The sequence below is a fragment of the Leptonotus elevatus genome, chromosome 7, assembly GCF_054856555.1.
Source record: "Leptonotus elevatus isolate MCC_2025b chromosome 7, RoL_Lele_1.0, whole genome shotgun sequence".
Classification (NCBI taxonomy): domain Eukaryota; kingdom Metazoa; phylum Chordata; class Actinopteri; order Syngnathiformes; family Syngnathidae; genus Leptonotus; species Leptonotus elevatus.
Genome location: NC_141245.1, coordinates 26,358,670 through 26,383,943, shown reverse-complemented (window position 1 = coordinate 26,383,943; position 25,274 = coordinate 26,358,670). Strand labels below are relative to the sequence as shown.

Here is a 25,274-nt window from a genome sequence, read left to right as displayed (position 1 = left end):
TGTCGACTCGTGACTTTCCCGAGCGCTTGAGTCTTCTTTCAGTGTCCAACAACAACAACAACAACAAAAGTCTTGGCTAATGTTAGCAATCTTATGCTAGCTGAGCGTGTGGCTAGTTACCGTTAGCGCATGGGTTGCTTCTGCAGCGGTTGTCCTTCATCTCGCAGTTGGAGCCGGCGTACCCGGGAAGGCAGCGGCACGCGTAACCGCCGGCGCCGGCCGCCGTGGCCGTCACGCACACGCCGCGGTTGAAGCACGGCTCGTCGGCGCACGTCAGGACGGCGCCGGTCCCGCAGTCGGGCCCGGAGAAGCCCCGGGGACACGCGCACACGTAGCCGTCCGACACGTCCTGAAAGCAAAGCAACAAAAACATTCTTCACACACAAAAAAATGATAAAAAAAATCATCAAACGAATTGATGCCATTCAAAGGAAAAAGAAAAACGGTTCGAAAGGACCCAAATGTCTTGATGCGAAATGTTTTCTGAAGATGCAAATTGCCGTCCGCAGATTTTCGGTGAAAAGCAACACGACAAATGCGTCTTAGCGTTGCGAGACACCAGAGGGATCTGTCAGCTGCAGTGCCACGATGAGGCGGCCATTTTGCATCTGCAAAACTGATGGTGTTATTTTTATTATACACTGCCACACACAACAACCTGCTTTATGGCATATGCCATTTCCCGCTTCACCCCATTCATTACAAAGGCCAAAGCCAATTTGAGCTCAAATAAAAAAAAAAAAATGCAATGTGCTTGTCGTTATGGGAAACGTGATCTTCCTTCAGGCGTAACGTTACCACTTTTGTCCATATGGCGCCACCATAATCAACATAAACTGAAAGTTCCTTAGTGTTGCTTTAATTTGGGGCATTTAAAAACACATTTCCTCTACTACAGTGCAGACCGCTGAATACTTGTGGCTTGAATTACAAAATTAATAAATATATAAATATATATATATATATATATGTTTACAATATTTAAAACTATGTTTTTCCTTGTTGGGGGGGGGGGGGGCAACCCCGACCCAAATCAGAAGCAACTCTCCATTTTTAATTATTATATCAAGTTATTTTGTTGTTTGCTTCAAACTCTTTGGAGACGGGATCTTTTCTACATGTATTGATAAATGTATTATCAAAAATGAAATACATTATGAGCCTGTATTTTGCGCAAATTTAAAATTGTTGTCATGCATCTGGTTAGGAAGTCCTGATGAAAAATTGTGGCTCGACACTGGGACCAATCTGGGCACGCAAGGCGCCCTCAGTTTACAATATGGTACGGGGGGGGGCGGGGGGGGTAATCAAAGGTTGCAACCAGCTGAGCCTCTTCGCTATCATGCCAATCAGAGAGCGTGAAGGCTGGGATTGGCCGTGGCGCCGATATTAATAGACTTGTTTTTTGTACTTTATTGAAGACTGTAAAAAAAATTATCTCTGTAATCTCTGCGCGTGTGCGTGTGCGTGCGCGTGTGCGTGTGCGTGCGCGTGTGCGTGTGCGTGCGCGTGTGCACTTGAAAGATTTGGAAGCAAAGCTTGATCTCCAAATGCAATTGGTTCGCTGAGGCTTCAGCCCGCCGGAACCTTTTGTGCTCCAATTGCAGGAAAATTTGGAGCACAAAAAAGTGGGCTGCGAGCTCACAAGAATCGTTTTTGCGAGCTCGTCCGCCTGCTGCTCGCCTGCCGAACCCCCCAAAAAAGAATCGCCTCGAGAAGCAACATGGCCGAACACCACCGGGTAGCGGGTGTCGAACAGGGGTGCTCAAGTCTGGTCCTCAAGAGCCGGTTTTCAATGATTGAAATGATCAGCTCATCGGCAAACAGGCGTGTCGGAGGAGGGAAGCATCTAAAAGCGACTGGATAGGAGTTGTGGGGGACGGAAGTCGGGGGCTTCGGGTCTCGAAGGGAACAAGATCCTCATCCAGGACGCGCCGGCTCCGGTGTTAGCTAGCTTCGTTAGCATCGTCATGACACGGCAATCGGGTGGGCAAACAATTGCCGCAATCCGCGTATAATGTGCATTGTTTGGCGATAGCGAAGGAACCCTGAGCACCCGCAATGCAAATGCAAAGCGCAAGAACGGCGAGGCAGACGTGCTCGCCACTTGGAAAACAACAACAATGCGGAGGCCCTGTCGTTATCCACCTCAGTGCGGTAAATCTTGTTTGGACAACAAGAGCGGTGACCACCGACCGGACTGCAACATTGGCGTGTTGGAAAAAATGAAAGAAATCACTTTTGGGGATATTTGCTGCCAGTGTGGAGATTGTTTGTTGCATTTATATTTTCCCATCTCCAATGCATGAAAGCCTGAATTCAGGAGATTCATTTCAAAGATTTAAAAGAAAACCCGACTGTCATGACACGTTTGCTCGATATCATTTATTTGGTCGTTACTAACATAACTTTGAGATTCATTTTTCAAAAATCGTTTCCAGTTCAATACATTTTGTAAAAACTTTATTTGAACGTTCGCCGCCATTGTTATTTACGTCACTAAGCATTCCGTGCGTCGTGACGTCGAACGGCGTGAAACGCCGATAAAGAAAGCAAGGTAAGCCTTCGTAGCGTTCCTAAAGCGACGATCAAAACTCTTCAATGCGTCTTGTGAATGACGAGAACACGACGTGGGGGAGGGAGGGGGGTGACTCTCCCCATCGCGTGTTGTTTCTTTAGGAACGCTACGAGGCTTTACTTACTTTCTTTCACATTGCTCGGCAGAGAGCCTGAATGCGTTGCCACGTAAATAACAATACGTCCAAATAAAGTTTCTACAAAACGTATTCAACTGGAAATTTTTGAAAAATGAATCTCATCGTTATGTTAGTAACAACTAAATAAATAATAGAGCACAAATGTGTTATTACAGTCAAGGTTCCTTTTAAAGCGTTAATTTTTTTAAAAAGTTTTATTTAATTCCTGTTACGACCTGTAAGCAAATTTAGTCGCTGGCGCAAAAATGGACAAACATGGACTACGGGTAGACTTTTCAGTTTTACTTTCTTGACACTCGTCGGAGAACTCTCAAGTCATTTGCACCCCAAATTCCAAACTCCCTTTTGACAAATGTGCTACCGTCGTACGTCTTCGGCGTTTCCGTCTCCGCGCAAAATTTCCTGCAAAATTTCCAGCTCGCGTTCCCGCCGTGCGGCCTCGCAAGTCAACCTTTCTGAAATGTGCTGCTTGCGGTCACAACTAAACCTGAAGTTCTGAAAATGGTTTCTATGAGAAAAAAGATGGCCTGCGAAGTGGAGTCCATTTTGATCATTTTGTTCGACAGATTTTTCAGGAGAAGAATTCGATTCAAGGATCAAAGAAAGTTATTAGAACCGTCTTTAATTCTAAATATATTTTCCATTTGATGATTTTACATTAATTCCAAGATTTTACTCAAATAAATATTTTTTACAAGCTTTGTAGAAAAAACGAAGAAGCAAAAGTCGAAAAATGTGATTAATCAATTCTGGAAAATTGTGGGAATAATAATAATAATAATTGTTCTAATGTAATCGCTTTTCAGCATTTACAGAGCTGACAAATGTTTCTTGTTGTCATTTACCAGGTTTGCCCACAGATCGTTTCTCAATCTTTTCAGGTCTCGAGGCCAAAGATTTTCTTTTGGATTTCGGACTGCAGACCGTCGAGGCCACTCCGCAACGTTGCTATGCGTCTTATGGAGCCGCTTCTTGATTACGCCGGCCGTGTGCTTTGGTTCGTTGTCATATTGGCAGACTCGACCACGAGAGAGAAAAAAAAAAAGGAAGACCGCAACCCATCTTCAATGCTGGACTGAGCGAAACAGAAGATTGTTGTCCGAAATGGCGCAACGCACGGTCCCGTTCTTCCGGTCCGCTGTGCAGAACCGCAGCCCCAAAGCACGACGCGTCCACAGTCGGGATGATGTTCTTGGCGTGATGCTCGTCCTCCAAACGTGGCAAGTGAAGCCCCAAAATTCTATTTTGGTCTCGTCTGACCACATGACTTTCTCTTCTCTGGATCATCCTGACGGTCTTTGCCAAACTTCGAACGAGCCTGGACATGCGTTGGTTGACCTTGCGTGGGACGCATGATTTTATGCCGTGACGTCTCAGTATCGTAACCTTTGAAAGAAAGTCTCGGCTCGCTTCAGGCCATGGAGCCGTTCCGGGCTTTTCTTTTTTCTAGCAATTGCTCCAAAGAGTTGATATTTTTTCACCAAGCTGCTCGGCAATCGGGAGGTCTACCTTGTTGTCCCTGGTGTCTTTTGACAGCTCTTTGGTTTTGCCCACGTTCGCCGTTGTCGTCTGTGTTTTTATGGACCTAACGAGCTCAAAAAGGTCCCGCTAAATTAGATTAGTGAGCGGATTGGCGATGGACTTTTTGAAGACTTTTTGAACAAATAAAGGAAAACAGAAGAAGAAAAAGAGAAGAAAAAAGAAGAAGTAAAGCATTACTGGCCATGCTTTGATTTGCTTTGCCTGGAAGAAAGACAAGACGTCATTTATGGGCACATTATTGCTACACCGAAGTGGAGAAAAAAGGTATGCTTGATTTCAGTGGAAGGGAAGGAAAGTGGACACAAGGTCGCTGGGAAAGAAGACAACTCGCAGTTCACCGCAAAGACATCGTGATGAGTTTACAAAAAGTTTATAACGTAACATTAATCCAACACAAAACATTCCAGCAATAACGCTAATCCGACCACTAACGAATGCTGGCTAGCTTACTAGCTCGTAGCATGGAGTCATAGTAGCCACTTGCTGACGCGCGGGCGGCCGTCGTGCGTCAAAGATGTTTTTCCATCAAAAAGATGAGAACGTTTGATGTGAAGTCGTTTTCAATTGGATGAAAATATTCAATATTATTGAGGCGCCATTTTCACGAATCATCAGGCTGGACACACGGCTAACCAACGTGCTAACGGCTGATGGCGAAGAGCAGGCGCTAACTAGGGGCGCGCCGATCACAATTTTCCGGCCGATCGCTGATCCCCGATCTTTTAAAAAGTCACGCCTGACAATTTTTGGTGTTTTCTTTTTCATAACAAGCAGCAGTGTTCCTGTTTGATTGGAAATCCTTGAAAAATATCGGTGAAACGAGACAATGTGCAATTTCTCAAGACATTAAATGAAAAACAAGAATGATCTGGAATGATATTGAAAGATGTGAAATATAATACGTGACATGGAATAATATACAACGAGCTGCAAATAGCTGAGCATGTTGAAAGTTGGAACGGTTTGAATCGGCGAATAAATGGAGAAATTGTAGTGGAAAAAGCAGAAAGTTGTGTTAAGAATAAGTACGGTTTGAAGAATCAAGTCGGGAATGATTTGAATATCACTTTGAAATGAGGTAAATGTGTCATGTTGAATCTGCCATTAAGAATGAAAGTTAGGGTACAAAATCGAGAATTGTGGGTAAGGCGGGAATATTTGGAAAAAGAAAAATGGAAGCCTAAATATTTGAAATATGCTAAAATTACAATGAGGAGAATCGGATGAATTATGTGGAAGTCGATAGATGCCAAACAATGGCAGGAATTAAAAAAAGGCCACAGCTTTCACACAATAATACAAACGGGTTCTTTTAACTGCGCGTGAAGTCGTTCTCGCAAATAAAAATCATCAATCAACGTCATCGCAGCAGAAGAGGACGGCGGCTGACTTTTTCAGTCCTCGATGGAGGGAGATGAGAAAAGATCGGTTTGTTTTGAAGGCAATGAAGGAAATCGGGGCCGGCCGATCGATCGTTCGGTCGGAGCGCCGCGAGCGCTAACCTTCACCGAGTTCGAGGCGCGACTGAGAAGTTTGGACTGCACATCGTGACGCCGCGGCAGGCCGCAATCGCGACCAATGAAGGCGCATTGATGGCATTTGATGTGACATTCCGACATGCCCGAGAAGCGCGTCGTGCAGCCGGCGGACGGGACGAGGACCAGCGGCAGGATCCGGAGATCAAAGCGACGATGACCGACTGCGACGTGACGTCCATAGCCGTCATTGGCAGCGAACGAGTGGATTGCTGTCCAGATTTCTGAGTACCTTCACAACATCCCGTCTGCGGAGGCCGCCTCGTCAAAAGGAAGCAAGATTCCACTTTGAGGAGAAGATCAACAAAATGACGGAACCCGGTGGAAAATCAAGGACATATTTATTTCCTGAGAAAGACGATTCTTGAAACGCAGCCTTGATCTTGTTTGTAAAACTTGGAATAAGACAATAGCATGCACACCTAACCAATGTGAAATTTGTCTGCAGGGTCAATTTTCACAAAGTGATGTACGAGTCAAGGAGCCATCAGAGCTCAGACACGGACCTCATTGGAAGGCACCAAAATCACCTTCACTGACGATTTTTCAGGTGCCGACGACGTACATTGATTTGCTAACAATTTGAAGCGACAAAGCAAGCAGTTGTTGGCTGACGCGACCTCCGATGGGGAAGTTCAACGTCTGACATCAGACGATGGACAGAGTTTGCGTCCGAGGACTAGATTGCGTAAAGCAACAATTTGATTAATATCGCGGCTTCCACGAGGCAACCAGCAACTCACGTTGAGTTTGCCAAAACAAAACTGTAAAATTGCACAAAAAATGTGTCAAGGTCACATTTTGGGGGGGGCAGTCCCCACTCTGGCGACTGCCATGTCGCCATGACGCATCTTCTGTCAATGCGAGGTCGCGCGCATTATGATGTCACAAATATGCAATACTACCATAGGAGAGGGGAGGGGTTGAGGAGGTGGGCGCAACCACAACAGATGCACCAACGTGGCTTGTCGATTATTAACTCATTTGCTCCCAAAAACATGCTCTATTTTAAATATTGCCAGGGTCCCAAAAACGTATTTATATGTTTTTTTTTATGCTGGAGCATACATTGATGCAGCCCCTCAACTGCACAAAATGGTTAAAGTAATGGTAGTTATTACAAAAACGGCCAGCAGGTGTCAGCAGAGTATAAGAGATCAACCAGGGCCATGTCGCAAAACAAGCTGATTTGTGAATAATGATGAAACTTAGCTATATTCGAATGCTACTTGCTGCGAATCGGAAAAACTGATAGAAATGTACTTTTTTTCCTGATGAAAGAAGAGACTCTGATCTTGCTTTTGGTCGGTTCCATGTTTTCATAGCAATAGAACACAATATTCTGTGGACATTGCAAAATCAGTCAATATCTAGTAAAACAGCCGGGAGCAAAGGGGGTTGCTTCAGTCAAAATGGCTGCGAGTGAATGAGTTAATCGGCGGATTTCTTTATTAATTGGTTTATCTGTAGGATGTCAAATTGGTTGACAATTGTTGATAATGATCGGCCACCGATATTATCGTGCATCCCTCGTTCCCGCTTTAGCTGAGTGAGTTAATAAGCATGCGTGCAACAAATATCAAAAAGGCGCTCAATCCCGTCACAATCCTGTTTTTTCTCGTAAGAGGCCCCGCCCTCTCTCAATGTTTACGTATGCGGCCCTCAGTGAAAAAAGATTTCTACCACATCAAGTCAAAGTTAGAATAAGAAGAGAGAAAAAAAGACTCAGAAAGTGAGCAAGCCTCCAACCGGGACAGAACTGACAGCGCACGGACCGCGCGGACCGCACGGACCGCAGATCCAGTCAAGAAGAAAGACAAATATTGTGAATGTGCAGTGCAAGACCAGTTGGCGAATTGAGCCCAAGCGACAGTCGGGCTGCCGATCGCCAATGGATGAAAAGGACGCGCCACCATTTTGGAATGAACAAAGTCAGGCCGACCACGACATCGACACAAAAAACTGTCGTCCTGTTGGCTCGCCGATAATATTGTTTGTGGTCGTGGCACCAAACGTGAGACGTGTCAAAGTGGAGAACCTAAAAATGGACGCGCTTGAACGTCACTCCTTTTCGCTGGCGTTGATTTCACACAAAAAGAGGAAAGTGACAAAATGAACGAGTGCAGAAATATGAACACGATTGAATGTGATGCCACGTACTCGATAGCATTAGCTTAGCAAAACATCAATCGGGAACATTCATCGTGTTGATGATTTGTTTTCTTTTGAGAAAGACACGTTCGGCGTTCCGTCGCGATAACGACGGATTTTTTTGCATGCATTTTCGATGGATTTGTCTTTTGACAGAAATGCACCGATTTGATCACATTTATGACGTTTGGACAAATGAGAGAAAATGTAAATGCCTGGATGAGAAAAAGTGTGGTGAATATTTGCTCACGTCAAACTACTGGGGTCATTTTTTATTTTATTTCAAGTTATGCAAGTAATAATTAGAAAAAGAGCCGGACGAGCAATTGAGCGGATCCAAAAATGTTCATCTTCATAACGTTAAATGTCAAAAGAATGAACACAAAACGGGTGCTCTTTAAATTTGGTGGGCAAAAAATGCGGATTAAAAAAACCCGATTTAATGAAGCGATTCATCGTGATTAATGATTACAAAAATGTGATCGTTATTTATGTATAGCTTGTTTAATTTAACGAATAAATAAAAGTGGGCGGCACGTTGGTGGAGTGGTTCGCACGTCCGCCTCCCAGCGAGAGGACGTGAGATCGAGTCCGGGCTTCGGCCTTCCTGGGTGGAGTTTGCGTGTTGGCTGTACCCCGCCGAGGGATAGGCTCCAGCACCCCGCAACCCTTGTGAGGATTAAGCGGTTCAGAAAATGGATGGATGGATCGAAATAAAAGTACAAAGAAAAATAAAGGTGGAAATAAAAATACAAACAGATTTCAATCAACCCATAAAAATCTCTGCTCTCATATTTATTTCATGCTGCAGATGCTGTCAGCATGGAATGTGTCATGGAATGTTATTCAAATGAGGGGGCGGTCCTAAGCGTGTCTATTCGCCGTTGCAATTTGCATTTCCACGGTGGAATTCTCTCACTCACACTCAGCAGGAATGTTTGGACGACGGACGAGCAACTCGTCCCTCGTCAGCACGACTCGCAACCACTTGAATGTGGCGAACGTCACATCACTTCCTGTGAACAACAATCCATTGTTTTGCGTGCGGGAATTCTCAAGCTTGTGGCACGAGTCTGACATACTGTCGATTATTGACCGAGATAGTTCAACACAAAACACACTTAGGACCGCCCCCTCATTTGCATAATGTTTTCATCTTACGTCAAGTGCGCTTCTCCCCCGCAGGCTTGCACCCGGACGGAATAAATGAACGAGCTCCCACTCAACAGGTGGCGCCACAACATTCTCACTCCATTTAAATGTTCACCTTCAACCCGACTCGAGCAGCGATGGGGTCTTTTTTCTGAAGACACGTTCAAATCGGCCATAGGGTCGCATTAAGATTTCCAGTTGAGAGGGATAAACAATGCGTTGCCACGGCGACTCGTCCAATCGGGGCTCCATCGATTGCGCTCTTTTCAGCGTGGTGGGAAGTCCAACTCAAATCAGCTGTCCTGGTTAGCGAAAATGCTACTAACGTTGCCAATCTCAGGGTTCGTCTCGGTGTTTGTTGAACCGGCTTTGTGAAGCGGAACCCTGACGTTGGTCACAAAGCAATCGGCATCAAAATCGCTAAAGAATTCACGGAGTTCGAATGAACTCGGAGTCAAACGCACCAAAGATGGCGGCTAGAAGCGCGTCATCACGTAGTCAATGCTTGCGCAAGCTAATGTATATCTATGGCCGCCGCAGCTAGCTACCAAGTAGTAGTGACGCTCCGATCCAATATTGGAAAATAAATTGGATCGGGAATCGGCGACAATGGTCCTGATCCACAAACGATCCCATTTGCACTGACAAATCCATTATAAAGAGTTTTTTCTTTACTGATAGCAAGCGAGCGGAGCTGTTGGTTAAAATTGTTTCTCAGTTATTTCATAAGCAATTCATAAAGTGGAAGTGTTGCGGATCGGTATCGGCAGATACGGAAAACAAGATGGAAGCATCTCGACCGAGTAGCGCGCAGGCTAAACCATCCAGTGGATCAACGACGCACGCCTCAGCACCGTTTCCACGAGGGGTGCGACGGTTCGAACGTCACGGTTCGATGCAAACACTCGACGACGAATGTGCAATTTCAATGCAGTAACTGCACTCCAAGCCAGGTGGCGGTAATGGCCTCAATCCGTTTGCCAACCAACAGTAGACAAAACCAGGAAGAAGAAAACATGGCCGTCATGACGTGCGATGATAACCAATGGACGACGGATGATGTTTTTGCCCGTTACAGACTGTACGACTTTCAAATTCACGCACGCTGCACGTTGACTCTCGCGTCAAACGGTTTTGAGTTAAGCGCGTTCGCACACAAAAACGAGGAGCGGAGCAGCTTTTAAGAAACAGTTCGGTTCACGTCTCATCGATTCATCGTTTCTTGAGCTCGTTTTTTTTTTTTAGGAGGCGGAGCAATGTTGAGTAGCGATGAGGATAATAGCCAACTCGTGCTAACGCTAGCCGCGGGTGTGCTAACGGATCTCTACGGTGTCCCAAAATGGACACAGTGTGAAATGTGCGCTTGTTTCATGGAGCGCAAAACGGCCAGACTTGCAAGGAGACGTTTTGCTTGCGACATAAAAAGACATCTTGCTAAAGACTAACTTTTATTTTAGAGAAGTAACAAGAATAACAATCGAATTTCCACCGAAAACTACGTCTGACATTGAAGAGGAGCTTTTTTGTTGTTTTTAAGGAAAAACTTGTAAACGAAGCTTGAGTACTTTCAAGTGGTCATTGGCATGTGAGACCAAATTGTCTTGGGTTCGAAATGTCGGACAAAACGTGACCTCCACGACCGTCTGCTAAAAAGAAAAGAAAATAAACGGAGAAATCTGCTTCTTGGAACTTGTTGTCGCTTTTTCCCGGAATACAAACTCATACCGAAACAGTGACCATAAAAGGTGCGAGGTACGTACTGAACCCGAGACTTCTGTGAAGGCATCGTGCGCTCGTTTGCTGCCAGCTTTCCTTTCCCTCATCGCACACAGCAACAAAACAAGGTCGTCTGTCCCAGAAAGGACGTCTCTCCAACGCGCTAGCGCGCTAGCTTAGCAATAGGATGCAGTGGAGCCTTTTCGTGTTGAATGGATTCCTTCCATGCAAGCAAGCGACCATATTGGACCTTTGGCCGCAAGGCGGGATCCCGGTTCAAGTAAAGACCTCCAAACAACAAAAGTCGGAACGAGTACGGACGTCGGTATGCGCCGTCTGATGAACTCGTTTGCTCCCAAAAACATAGAAATATGTTCGATTTGAAATATTACCAGCGTACCAAAGATGTATTTATAATTTTTTTAAATGTCTTTTTATGATCGAGCATACAGAAGAGGGGCTCCTTAAAGTATTAACCTTAAATCGTGTATTTAAAAAATGGATCATCCATATTTCGTTCCTAAACTCATTGTTTGTTTGTTTTAATCATGAAAATGATATTAGCTTGCATCTTCAATGTCATCCATCTTTTTTGGGAACTTCAAGAAAACACGCACTGATCATCGACACTTGGAGCGCACCTGTGCCCGCCGCTGGCCGCCTCCCCCTCGCGACAGCTGCCGAACCCGCGTCACGGCCTCCGAGGCTCGGCCCAGAAAGCCACCCGGAGGTCTCGGCGAGGCGGGGACGGACGCCGCCCCAACTCTTAACCTCTGACCTCAGATCAAGTGAAGAGGGCAAGCGTCCGTTGGCGTTTGGTTGCCGCCGGTCCAAGGCGAGCATTTTAGCTGGCGGGCTACACTCTTGTTTGTTTGTCTCTCTAAGCTGCGGTGGCGCAGTGCTGCCCCCTGTGGGTGAAGCTGATTAACATACGACTGGCTACGGCGCTGCACGCGTCGCGCAGCAATGTAAGGTCTTGAAAAGTATCGATACTCACTTAATGGATCGATACAAAGTATCGTGACGTGGAATCTCGTTGGCGAGCGTCTGGAGGACGTTTTCGCCAGATTCAACATATCGAATTGCGTCGGCCCGTCGTGACACGCGATGCCTCCGATTGGCTGCTAGCCCGTTAGCTATTAGCTAGCGAGTCCGCGCATGGGGCGAGAACGAATGTGGATAAGCAGTACGCCGTTCCGATACGCGACCATTCATATGGAGACTGCAAGTGGACAATTTTACAAAAAATCTTTTTGGTGTCGTTGCCGCAAAGCTCCGATTAGAGGATCTTTAACGGTTAGCATGTCAACAAGACGTAACGCTGGTCTTAACGGGCGAGACGGGAGTCGTTCGCCGCCGCCGCCGCATTCGTGCTTTCCATCGAGCGGATTTCCACGCAAGCGCTCCGTGGCTTGTAATCGGGAAATGCAGCCCCGGTTGCAGGCTGGCAGGCACGACGAGAAAAATGCTCCGCTTTCACAAAGTGTCCCGTATGGTTGTTGGACGAGACGAGCAATCGAGTTACGCTACAATTTATGAATTGGATTTTGTTTTGCTTGCACTGATTGAGCTCAAAATGTTATTCTTGTTATTTTTATTTTATGGTTTGAAGATGCCAACATTTGCACATCATTGTCTGATGACGTTGTTTTGAAAAATAAATCAGACTTCATCTTCAAGCAGTTACTCAATACTCGAGTATTCTTTTCAGCGGATACTTTTTTCCTGTGTTTCTTTTTATGACTACTTTTCACTTTTACTTGAGTAATGTTATTTTTGAAGTCATGCTTTTCTTACTTGAGTACAATTTTTGTCTACTCTGCCCCCTACTGGAAAGAACTGAAAGCGCGTTTTGGATTCTCGTTCTTTGAAAGTGGCATTACTATTTTTGAGTAACAAAAATTCCTTCCACTTGAAAGTTGAGGCCTAAAGTTGACATTTGTGCCGACATTTCATCCATTCGGCACAGACGTCACGTGGATGGCGCACGTTTCCACGTCGCGCCAACGACGTGACGTGGAAACGTGCGAAAAGCGCTCCAACAAGCTGGCCTCGTTTTCACTAAATATTATTTCTACCTCTTTCGATAAGAGACGGAAAAATATGAGCCGTGACGACGAACTTATCGAAAAGTTTGCGGCCCTGAAATGCTGCAGCATTTTTATTTATTGCTATATTCACAAATGAAGCTTGCAGAAAACGCCATTTTTCAACGGTATTAGAACAACACGACTCGCAGGTCAACGGGGTCACGCCCCTTTGGCGGCGGCGCGAGTTTTCCCGCACGCGTCAGAAGCCGAGATGGGACGACAACTGCCGCACATTTCAAGCGCGAGAAATGGACTTAAGCGCAAACAGGACATCGGAGAGCCAAAAGAAATGCCGTTTTTTGAACGTCAAGTTCTATCACGCGATTGGCTTGTTTTGGCCGCCGCTGCTTGTTGCCGTCAAATATCTCGCGACTCGTCAATCTTTATATCGTATGACGCAACGCTACGCAAATGAGACGACGAGACATCAGCAAATATGGCGGTGCTGCACATCGCCAACTGAAGTGAAAAAGCTCCTGCAGATCATTTTCCGGCATATCAACAATGAAGCACTGAATTGTCACCCTTTTGGATGGAAAGCAATTTCCTGCGGAGGAGACAGAAAATGGTGGAAGCGTGTTTTGCACTCAGCGACAGCGTCTGGCGGATTCGGGCAGGAATTCCTCCAGACGTTGTGTCACGCATTCAGTGCTGACCTTGCTGACCTTGCTGACCTTTGCTGACCTTGCTGACCTTGGCCGACGCACCAACTACCGTATGTTCTTTAGTCGCACCGATCGCACTTCCTGTTTTCCTCAACTTGTGCAGAAAATGTCCAATTGTGAGTCTGCTTGGAGGAAAGTAATCGGGAATGATCGGCCAGCGCGGGCGACTGATTTTCGTGGTTTTCCTGTTTTCACTCCAAATAGGCTTCCACGATCTTTCCTCTCTCCTCCGCACTATTTTGCTTTCCGTCCATCGGAGGGTTTTGGATGTTTCCCTGCTCCGACTCACCCGTTTCCAATCAACGGGTTCGTTATCAGGCTTGTGCAGAGCTTGCGGATGAGCTTCAGGTGTGTTGGAGAAGGGGACCATCCAAAACCCGCGGGACTCCGGCCCGAGAGGACCGACTTTGGACACGACAAGGTTCGGGTGCTTCATTGTTGCTATGCCTGAAAATTTCTCGTCTTTGTGATTTTGGAAATTGTAAGAATGAAAAAAAAATGATCACCATTTATCGGCCCGTCCTGCAGATCATCAAAAATGTGAATATCCTTGAAAAGTTGAATCATTTCCATAATTGCATTCAAAAAGTCAAACTTTCACGACTCACAATTGACGTGATTTCATCTTTACATGATTTGACAAAAGCCACGAAAACAGGATGACAAAAATTGGAAAACTGGGAAGAAATCCCGACGCGTACTTTCTGGTGTTTTGCAGAGAAAGAACGATGGACGATATTTTCAAAACGATACGTCAATCTTCGATAGTTGCTTGGATTCCCTTAATGACTTGCTCAATGCGGTCTTGGGGGTCCCGCAAGACCGGACTTTCACGATGCTTGCTGTCAGCTCTTTGTTTTGGGTCTGGTGGCCTTCGTTTCCCGTTTGTAAAATAGTGCCATCGAAAAAAAGGAAAGGAGAGCCACCAAACCCAAAACAACGACACATCGAGGCGGTGATGAAGGCAAAAGGAAGGCAAAGGGAAGGCAAAGGGAATTCACGTGGACGCTTGCGTAAAGCGACTGAGCCAGCGGTAAAAGATATTAGCGAGTTTTCAACACCCGGGAAACCAAATTCTTGATTTGAAGTCCAACTTTACGTTTTTCTTGCGAAAAATCATTTCAGATTCGAGCCGAGCGAAGCGACGACTCTTCCTTCGCTTTATCGTAGGCGACGTTAAACGTGATCATCACCAGGCGATCATCGATGAGCGTCCGGCCCGTCACTCGCTCCGATTGGCCGAGACCGACACCGAGTCCGTTGCGGATCCAAAGTCACGCGTTCGCAACAATGGCGGCCGGACTCGATTTCCCTTCGATCGTGTTTGGTTGCAGGCGCAACCTCGGATTTCTTTTCACTCGCACTTTTACGCAATTGGGGCGCTTGCGCATCCGCAATGGCGGCACCCTCGAAATTTCGAGTCACTTCAGGTCTATTTCCGCAATTCTTAAAAATGGTCCTCAACGAGGTGGACAGAAAGACATCTTGCGTTAGCTCGACGTTGGCCATCGTGACAAAACATCGAAACATTTGGACGAGTCGAGCCGAGTCGAGTCAAGTCAAATCAAGTCAAGTCGAGTTAAATCAAGTCGAGTCAAGTCGAGTCGAGTTAAATCAAGTCGAGTCAAGTCGAGTCGAGTCGAGTCGAGTCAAGTCAAATCAAGTCAAATCAAGTCAAGTCGAGTCAAATCAAGTCGAGTCGAGTCAATTTGAGTCGAGTCAAGTCAAGTCAAATCAAGTCAAATCAAGTCGAGTTAAATCAAGTCGAGTCAAGTCGAGTCGAGTCGAGTCGAGTCAAGTCAAGTCAAGTCAAATCAAGTCAAATCAAGTTAAATCAAGTCGAGTCAAGTCGAGTCAAGTCGAGTCGAGTCAAGTCAAGTCAAGTCAAGTCAAGTCAAATCAAGTCGAGTCAAGTCGAGTCGAGTTGAGTCGAGTCAAGTCAAGTCAAGTCAAATCAAGTCGAGTCGAGTCAAGTCAAGTCAAGTCGAGTCAAGTCAAATCAAGTCAAATCAAGTCAAGTCGAGTCAAATCAAGTCGAGTCGAGTCAAGTCAAGTCAAGTCAAGTCAAATCAAGTCAAATCAAGTCGAGTTAAATCAAGTCGAGTCAAGTCGAGTCGAGTCGAGTCGAGTCAAGTCAAGTCAAGTCGAGTCAAGTCGAGTCGAGTCGAGTTCATCCATCCAGATTAATTTTGGGCTCAAATCAATGCAAAGCATCCAAATTGCCGTTTTGACGACTTGACTACAATTTGAAATGAAAGAACATTTCATTGCCGCCTATCAGATTCAATTGGAGGATCTTGACATACAAAGTGGTGGTTCGACAACATTTATGCCCCCCTTATACACCAGTCGGATGCGGGTGGGGGTCCCACCCGGCCCACCCTCCGCATGCCCTTGATCACAGATGTAATATCATGGACTGAGCAAAAGTAGATATTATTTGAAACCAAATGATGACTTGAGCGCTTTGGACGATACGTTGCATGCAGAGACAATTAAAAAAAAGTAATCGAGTGAGTGAATTAACAACGTGATGATTTTTGGCTCGCTTGATATCAGAAAATGTCCATTTTTCAAAATGGCTGCCGTCCCCTCCCACCAAACTGGAAAAGAGGACTCAAATGGAATAAGTTGCCTTTGGAATGAAATTCCAAAACCAATCATTCAACTCCACAAACAAATATTTCAATCTTGTGAAGAATACGATGCTGACAACAACAAACATCTATTTTGTTTACGAAACATCTGGCCAAGATGCCGTGAACACGAAAACACACACAAGGGCGTGTTTTCCACCGACTTGCATGGACGGATTGCCGGCGTCATGCAAAGCCGGCGCTCGATCGCAACGCATTTGCAATCAACGGCGTCCGCTCGCCTCCCCGAGGCAACGGCTCGTCATCCGCAGTCTCCGCCCGCGGCGGCCAGCTGGGAACGCCACATTCGAGTCAAGGCGAGATTTGGCCCGTGAGCGCCAATCAAATTGGAAATAAGCAGAGCTGCAAAATAGACGCCATTTTCACACTCGGCTTCCAAAGCAGCGTCCGTCGGCCAATCACAGGACGGGTCACGTCGCAGCCCCGCTCGGCCCGCCGCGAAGGAGGAGCTCGCGAAAAGCCACAAAACGCTCTTCCGAGGTCAGACCCGATCAAACGCTTCGCGAGAGCAATTCTCGGATGAGCTCGCGTCCTTTCGATGCGACGTCACGCAAACGGCAAGTCGTGCTTTTGAAAACGACTCGTCAAACGTTGTGCGCCGCGTCGGGCGCAGGCTTGCGTCATGCGCGCTTGAGACTTCAATCCGGCACCGTTTGTCTTGTAATGGAAACGCAACGGAGGCCAAGCGGGGCCAAGTTGTGCGGCCCGCAAAAGCGACTCCGTGATGCTGCGACGACCTTGAATGCACTTTTGTCTTTTTCTTTCCGAAGATGCAAAGGAACGAACGCTTGGCGATTTGTCCGAACCATCGGCGACCTCGCGTGACGACGCCCGCGTGATGACGTCCGCGTGACGACGACGACATTTCGAAAATTCAATCATCCGTTTCAAATGCATTTTTCCTTTCCAAGCCCAATATTGATTGTTTGAATCTCTTTTTCACATCAATTCTTAAGAAAATTGAATTTGAAAGGTTTTCTTGAATTTTCTGTTCACGTGAATTTCAAAGCATTTTCTTACGTTTATGAAAGACACGACTTTTAGACAATTCACAATCTTTTCAAATTTAGATTTACAATTAACACGTGTTAAAATGGACTTTGGAAATTCATATTTGTGGAGTTTTTTTTTTGTCATGTCATGACATTTCAGATTTGATGTTCATAACGAATCGATATCAGACTGAAGTGAGTTGAATCGAATTGAAACGAATGCAAATGGCGTCGATCCGTTCCGGACCCAAAACTTTTTTTCGTTTTTTTTTACCAGTTTGTGGTTAAATGAAATATTGAGTTGTCCCTCGCGACTTCGCAGTTCGTTTATGGCGGATTCACGATATTACAGATTTGGGTCTGAAATTCATAAATCCCGGGGTTCATCTTGGGGTGCAGCTTTATTATTAACTCCGCCCCCTCCTGGCTTGACTGTATTCTTTACGTATGCTGCTATTTTTATTTTTATGTTTACAAAGTTGGCAAGTGTTCCAAAGGCTGGGAATTGTGATGGGCTTCGTTATGGCTCAGTCGAAGCAGAACCCAAATACAGATTTTTGTTTGTTTATATCCTACGGCACGTGGGAGGGGAACGAAACACCCGCAAAAAAGTGAGGGAACAATAATAATAAAATAGATAAATAAGTGAAAACACACTATTACGGTATTTTTTTTTAAATCCATCCATTTCCTGACGCGCTTATTCCTCACAAGGGTCGCAGGAATGCTGGAGCCTATCCCAGCTGTCTTGGGGCAGCACAGACGAACAAGCAGCCACACTCACAATCGCACCCGGGGACACTTGAACGGAGCTAACATGCCGCTTTCCTTACGGAATGTGGGAGGAAAGCGGAGAACCCGCAGAAAAGCCACGCAGGCGCGGGGAGGACATGCAAACTCCGCCCAGGAAGGTTCGAGCCCGGATTCCATCTCACGTCCCCGGGACCGAGAGGCAGACGTGCGAACTGCGCCACAGCAAAAAAGAAAAAGAAAAACACACACCAAAAAAGGGGCGATGATTACGACCTCGTAAAGTTGAAATCAAAATGGGAAAGGCGAGCAGGATCGTCTTCCATCAACAATTCTCATTCAAGTGCTTTGGCGTTGTTGTTTTTTTGACGACGTCTGTTTTTCAAAGCGCGTCATCGAAATCTTCTTCTTGGGATTCTTTTTCTTCAAAAGACTCGCCGTCTTCCGGCGTCAAGGATTGCGGACGTGACGTCAAATTCGGCAGATCGTTCGTCCCCGTCACTTTTGGGGCGCTATCTCGTGAAGTCAATGAATATGTAAATATGCAAATGATGTTGCGCAAGGCGACGACTCAAAAAGACAACGAGCGAATGGAGCAACATTTGAAAAGGAAGCAGCGACGTTAGCACTTTAGCCGCTACGAAGGAGCCGCGCCGCCACCGGACCAAAGCCGTCGATGGTGTCCTATCAATCTTTGGACGGCTCCGACCCGCGTGAATTGCAAATGCTTGTTTGAACCCGTCCGTCTGCGGCGCAACAAAAGTTGGGCTTGGGTCTTTAAGGCATGCAAATGATAAAAATGGGGGCGGCGTCACACGTTTGAGCTTCGGGCACCCAAAAGGGGAGCGGCAGCACCGACGGCGGCGCCGGAGACCAACAATCGGACTTCAGCTGCCGCCTGAAGTGCTGACCTACCTGTCCATTGTTTTTGACGAGACCTGACAGACGTTGGCGACCGCTGCTTTTCTGTGTTTGTCACTTTTGGACCCCGACATTTGTCACCTTTTTGTTGTCTACACGGTTGGAGACCCGTCGAGAAAAGACCCCGCCTCTCGCTCAGAAGAGGTTTAGCACAATGGAAAGGCTGACGGACGGACGTGGGCTTACCTTGCAGCTGCCTCCATTCCTGCAGGGGGCGCTGTGGCACAGGTTGCTGCGGACCTCGCAGTTGTTTCCGCTGAATCCCGGCCTGCAGGCGCACGTGTAGCTGCCCTGACCCGTGTTGGTGCACGACGCCCCGTTCTGGCACGGCTTGTGGTTGGTGCAGTAGTTGAGGTCTTTTTTTTAAGGGGGGGGGGGGGGCAACAAAAAAAAGGGGCCATCAGTCAGGTCGGGGGCTTCCCGCCGCAGTCCCCGCGTTTGCCCGGCACTCACCCTGGTCGCAGTAGAGTCCGCCCCAGCCCTCCTGGCAGTCGCACTGCCACGGCTGCCGGCAGGTTCCGTGCACGCATCCCGGGTGGCGCGTGCACTCGTCGCAACGTTCGCCCTGCCAGCCCTGCCGGCACGCGCACTCGCCGGGGGACTCGCAGAAGCCGTGCGCGGCGCTGCAGCCCGAAGCGCAGATGGCTGGTGGGGGGGCGCCAGACCACACACGTCAGTCACGGGGTGCGTGGGTGAGGGGGGGGGGGGTACCCCGACAAACAACAACAACAGGACAAACACACACACACGCATGCATGTGGAGACGAGCAGCTGACCGACCCGCGCAACAAACGCGACATGTCGTCTCTTTTCACGGCCGGCAGCGCGAATTAAGCTCAGCGCGTGTTCCGGCCCGGCCGGGGCCGCTGGCGGGACCCATTGTGGGCCGGGCCCAGAACAAAGGAGGCCATCACTTGCACGCACACGCACGCACCCACGCACGCACATGTGCGCGTGGGATGACTCGTGAGAAACGTTGGCGAAAAGGAGGGAAACGAGGGGACGATAGCCGGCGGCGTCCGTTCAACAAGTCGGAGTTTAGGGTTGCGCAATCAATCCAAATTCAATTATCATAATCATAATCAAAATCATAAAAAAAAGATTAAAACAAAATTTTGAGTTATTTAAATGTATACTTTTGCACCTTTTTAAATGTTAAAATAACTCATTTAATAATAATCATAATAAATTGTATTTGTAACGTACTTTACATCTACAAGAGATCTCAAAGTGCTACAATAAAAAATTAAAAAATATATTCATACATTTAGTTTCATCCAAAAGGAACTTGAATACTTCCGAATTTTATTTGTCTTCATATTTTTAACCCTTTTCTTGTTTTGTACCAAAATTTCAATTATTACCAGAATAATCGTGATGAATATTTTCTTGATAATCGGAGCAGCGCAATCGGAACGACGTTGACGACGAACATTTGAAAAACAATCGACATGAATTTGAAGACAAAATGCTACGTTGGGATTTTTTCATCTTTCGTTCATCAGATTTTGGATTTATTTTGGCGCTGAACAAAAGTCTGAAAGGTATTAAGAATTTCCTTGTTGAATTTGAATGGAGACGGCAAACAGGAAGCGGAATTGCACATGAAATGCGAGTAACAGGAAGCGGAATTGAAATTGCTGATACGCGTACAAACACCATCGAACTTAATTCTGTTACGAATTCTGCGTGTTAAGAGAAGACGAGCTGCGAGTGGACTCACGCTGCGCGCAGTATTGCCCCGCCCACCCGTCCAGGCAGCGGCGTTGTCCGTCGCTCTGGCAGGTGTAGTGTCCGAAGGTGTCGTTTCGCGGGCGGCAGTAGGCGGCGCAGCCGTCGCCGTGGTAGTGTTGGTCGCACGCGGCGCGGTAGGAGAAACGCAGGCGGCCATGTTGGCCCAAGTGGACGTCCGGCGACCAATCCTCGCCCACACGCAGCTGCCGCCGCGTCGCCACGCGGACCATCAGGTTGTTCTGCTTCTCTGAGGAAAAAAGGGGCGGAGTCAACGCCCACCTCAATGTCGCCGGCCAAATAAGCGCCACACGTGACGACACGGTTTGGAATCGAGGTTTTGTGTTGTTGTCGTTTGTTTTGTCGAGCGCAACGATCCTTCGTTGTTTCCTCAAGATGTCCGACGATGTCCGTTAAGAGGGATGCTCGTGATGACGTTTTTTTCAGACCAATACCAGACACGGACTCAAGTCAAGAAGTCACTGATACCAACACCGAGTACTGATACTACTCATACTTTTGCAACAACAACAAAAAAAGACATTTTAAAGTAAGACATCTATTATCCCAATAGAACATTTTTCCTTCAAAGTTCCTCATTTTCTCGTTCCTGATCATAAAACGTCCACAAGAGGGCAGCCGATATCAGTATCGAGTACTGAATACCTTGAAATAAGGCCCAATCCTGACACCGGGTTTCGGTACTCACCCATGCCGAGCCATCATTTATAGGATATCATTTATGCAATTTTACAGAAAATGCCAAATTGGGACATTCAAAGGCCAATCTTTAAAATCATCTGTTTTTTCTTTTTTTTTATGTATAAAAAAATATGAGTGATATCAGTGCTTGGTATCGGTATCAGTGACTATGCAAGAGTTGAGCACTCGAAGTCGGGCCACAAACGTTTTTTAGAACGCCATGAAAATATGCAGCAACCGCTGTTGAAAATGTGTTCGTGTCAACCCTGCTAAAAAATCATCATCAAGGAGCAAGAAACTGGCGCGCATGCGAGAGGCGGGAAATGCTGCTCGAGTGTGTGAGTGCGCCCCGCGGTGGTGAAGCTGTGGTACTGCGGCAGATTTGTACCTGTGGAGTCCAGGCCAGAAGACTCGGCAGACCAGGCCTCCAAGATCAGAGAGAAAGTTCCCTGGAGGGGAGCAAATACTCGCATTTACATGGATATATGCGGGAGGGGGGATTCGGGAGGGGGGGGGGGCGCCCTTACCGGCCACTTGAAGTGGAAAGGCACCCTGAGGGGCGCGCTCCCGCCGATGGAGTCGGGGTCGGCGGCGAGGATGTCGGTGAGCGCGGTCCCGTACGTGCACGGCGGCTCGGGGTCGATGACGTCCTGCGCGTGCTTGAGGCACACCCGGAAGAAGAGGTGGCACGCGCGCGAAGGTGGCCGGCACAGCGCGCGCGTGCTCGTGCCCGTCAGCGACTCGATCTTCAGCTCGAACACGCCGGACGACTCCGTCTGCGGGTGACGTCATTCGGACCAAACGTGGGACACACACGCACACACACAAACACACACACACGCGCACACACGCACCTGTCAATTGTTTCCATCGAAGTGATACAAACTATTTTATGAAAATGAAAGTTGAGACCATTTAACAAATAAATAGTAAAAGCCAGACAGTTAAATTATTATTATAATTATTATTATAATTATTAAGGCAAGAAAGCAAATCATGTCAAGACATTAAAGAGCAGGTTTATTATTTCCTGCTGATGTTATCTAACTGACCTGAACACGCACGCACGCACACACACACACACGTGCAAATATGAAAATAAGTACAAAGTCATAAATGTTGAAAAAAATCGCAATGAGCGAACGACTCGACAGCGATGGCAAAGTCAAAGGTCGCGCGTTTCGAGCGGGGTCAAGTCAAGACGAGTCAAATCAAAGCAGACGTCAGTCAAGCGGAGTCGTCAATGGACGTCAAAGGTAAAGTTGACCTACGGTGCGCGTTCGCGTGACGATGACGAGCAGAGCGGCCAGCAGGCAGCGCGACATGGCGCCTCCGAGTTGCATCCGCGGGAACGCGAGAACAACACCGCGACGTCGGGTCCCAAAAGTCCAAAGCAGGAGGACGACGGACGCGCGCGCGCTCCTGACGATAGCGAAAGAGGCGGGAGCGGGAGCGAGCGCGAGCGCAGGAGCAGCAGCAGCAGCAGCAGGTAGGCGGGTTGAAGGTTCAACTGTGGACTGAAGCGCCAGCCGGGAACGACTCCCTTTATAGCAGTCAGGAGGAGGTGGGGGCGCCAATGAGGGTGAGGTGGGGGGGGGGGGGTATCGGGGCGGGCGTCCACTGCAAAAAAAAGAAAAGAAAAAAAACGTCCACTTGCAGAGCCAACTCGTCCAAACGCTAAAAATAACAAACAATGAACGTCAAAGCGAAAGTGCTTTCACGTTAATCAAGCGCCGGCGGGATGTCACGTGACTTCCGGTGCTACGCAACACAATGCTCGGCAAACTTTTTCACAAGTTGGGACGAAGTCAAGCGACACCGCCAGGCATCGTGACGTCACCAACATGCAAGTACACACTTGCTTTTGATGTCGATAAAGTTCAACACTGGCCGGCGATTCCATCGATCGATGCAGATATCGTCAACATATCGTCAACATATCGTCAACATATCGTCAACATATCGTCAACATATCAACACGCACACGCAGATCCATGCACGGCGCGCAAGGGTGTCAAACGCAAGCACATTCTGCGGATGAAATGATTATGCACAGACTGCAACATTGCAAAGTGCAAAGTATCTTTTGGGAATTTGTTGATAGCAACCGCCTTTGAAAATAAATGTTTGGAAAAACACTTTTTTGGCTTCTCGGTCAAAACGACAACAGCACAAACGCCAATTTTACGAACACGCGCACACACACACAAACATGTTAAAATTATTAATGAAAGCTACAGCAGACGCCATGACGTCATATCAGCTTTTTGCGCTTTACTGGCCACACCCCCTTTTGGTTTCTTCTTCTAAATGAGGGCACGTGCCTCATATACGGGCACGCTTCTAATCTGCGCGCGCGTGTGAACAAACACACAATCCACAAGAAACGAAAGAGAGAAAGACTCTCCCCGTGAAGACGCGCGTGCACGCTGCATGAGAATGGAAGCGCGCCAGCAAAATGTATGCATATTCGATCGCCCGCCATCTGCCCATTGAGACCCCCCCCCCAAACACCTCCCGCCTTGCCACGCGCCCTTTTGTTCGCGCGTGGCAAGCGGGCGGCGTGCAGAAGGTGTGAACTCCACCAAGGCAAGGGGCGTGCATGCGTGTGAAGGCCTCGTGTCGCTCTGAGGTGGGAATTGGGGGGAAGGGGGGGGGGGGGGGTGATTATACCTCCTGCTCCTCTTCCCGGCGGGGTGTCGTGGGAACGTCTGCCGAGGTGCGACTACGCGTGACGAAAATGTCAGGTGCGAAGACGCACACTTACACGCGCACGACGGACGCCAACAAACGAATTGGGGTTGTGGGGGTTGTGTGTGTGGGGGGGGGGGGGGGGTCAAACACATTCTGTTCCGTCAATCATGAGAGTTTGTCTTCCTTCCTTTTATTTTCTTGTTTCATTGCAAATGGGGTCATTTGAAATGTAAAAGTTGCCATTGAACCTTCACCACTTCACTGGATTCAAATTCAACTCTCAAAAAAGAGGGATGTTTCATACCTTAGCTACCTGTGGAGTGCTCAACTCTTAAGTCGGTACCGATGCCATACCGATACATTCACAAAGAAAAATCACAAAATCAGTGACAGATCATTTTAAAGGAAGACGTACGTACTCCCAAGGCGGCATTTTCCTTCAAATTGCAAGAAATTAAAGGCAATTTTCTATTGTTTTTTTTTCTTCATTTGCACGTAAAATACATTTGTATAAAACCACAATAAAATGAATTACAATTAATAAATAAATAATCTATAAGTCCCAAACGAAATACTTGGTTGAAAAAGGGCATCTGTCAGACATGTTGTCTTTAGTTCCCGATCGTAAAAATGGCCACAAGGGGGCGGCGGTACTGCCAACGGACACTTTGAAATAAGGCTCGTACCGATATTTCGTATCCGTACTCACGCTTCCGTAATTAAAAGTAGAACAACGTCATCTTTAGTTACAAACGGTTCAATACAGTTTAAAAAAAAAGAAAAGGAAAAAAAAGAAGTAAATTTGCTCAAATGTATTAGAAACGCGTGAAGTTCAGCCTGAAGTTTTGATTCGATCGAGTTCTGAAACCGCATTTTGAATTCTGGCCAATCCCAAAAGTCTTTGAAAGCAGTTCAACTGAAGTGTGAAAGTGCCGGAGGTGTTACTTACTTTGTTATTAGCATGTTGGGTGGGGGGTGGAGGGGGGGGGGGGTCCTCGGGTGGGGGACACATGGTCGTCCTAAAGTCATAAAACGCGGCAGTGTTCACTAAAGCAAAAAAAAAATTTTTTACATAAAAATCACTTGATTGTCAAGTTCAACAAAACGTTCTCAATTGAATTCAATTCAAATCCATCGAGAACTTTTCACTCTTGCTAATTTTTTTTTTTTAGCTTTCATGTGGACAACATTTGCAAGCCGCACGTGAACCTTTGACGTGCGAGCAAACGTGTTCCTCAGGGTTCCATCTTGGGTTTGCT

The 25,274-nt window shown here is 47.0% G+C and overlaps 1 protein-coding gene across 1 annotated transcript in view; it reads right to left on the bottom strand.

Moving 5' to 3' along the window:
• dlc (deltaC) overlaps positions 1-22,824 on the bottom strand; it is a 45,962-nt gene extending 23,138 nt beyond the window's left edge. Inside the window, exons 1-7 of the mRNA XM_086080734.1 lie at positions 22,593-22,824; positions 21,849-22,097; positions 21,710-21,770; positions 20,612-20,869; positions 19,342-19,533; positions 19,075-19,244; positions 121-349 (exon numbers count right to left, since the gene is read on the bottom strand). Coding sequence (XP_085936860.1) covers positions 121-349; positions 19,075-19,244; positions 19,342-19,533; positions 20,612-20,869; positions 21,710-21,770; positions 21,849-22,097; positions 22,593-22,664 — 1,231 coding nt within the window. The 5' untranslated portion in view covers positions 22,665-22,824. The remainder of the gene's footprint in view (positions 1-120; positions 350-19,074; positions 19,245-19,341; positions 19,534-20,611; positions 20,870-21,709; positions 21,771-21,848; positions 22,098-22,592) is intronic.
• Between the last annotated feature and the right edge of the window lie 2,450 nt (positions 22,825-25,274).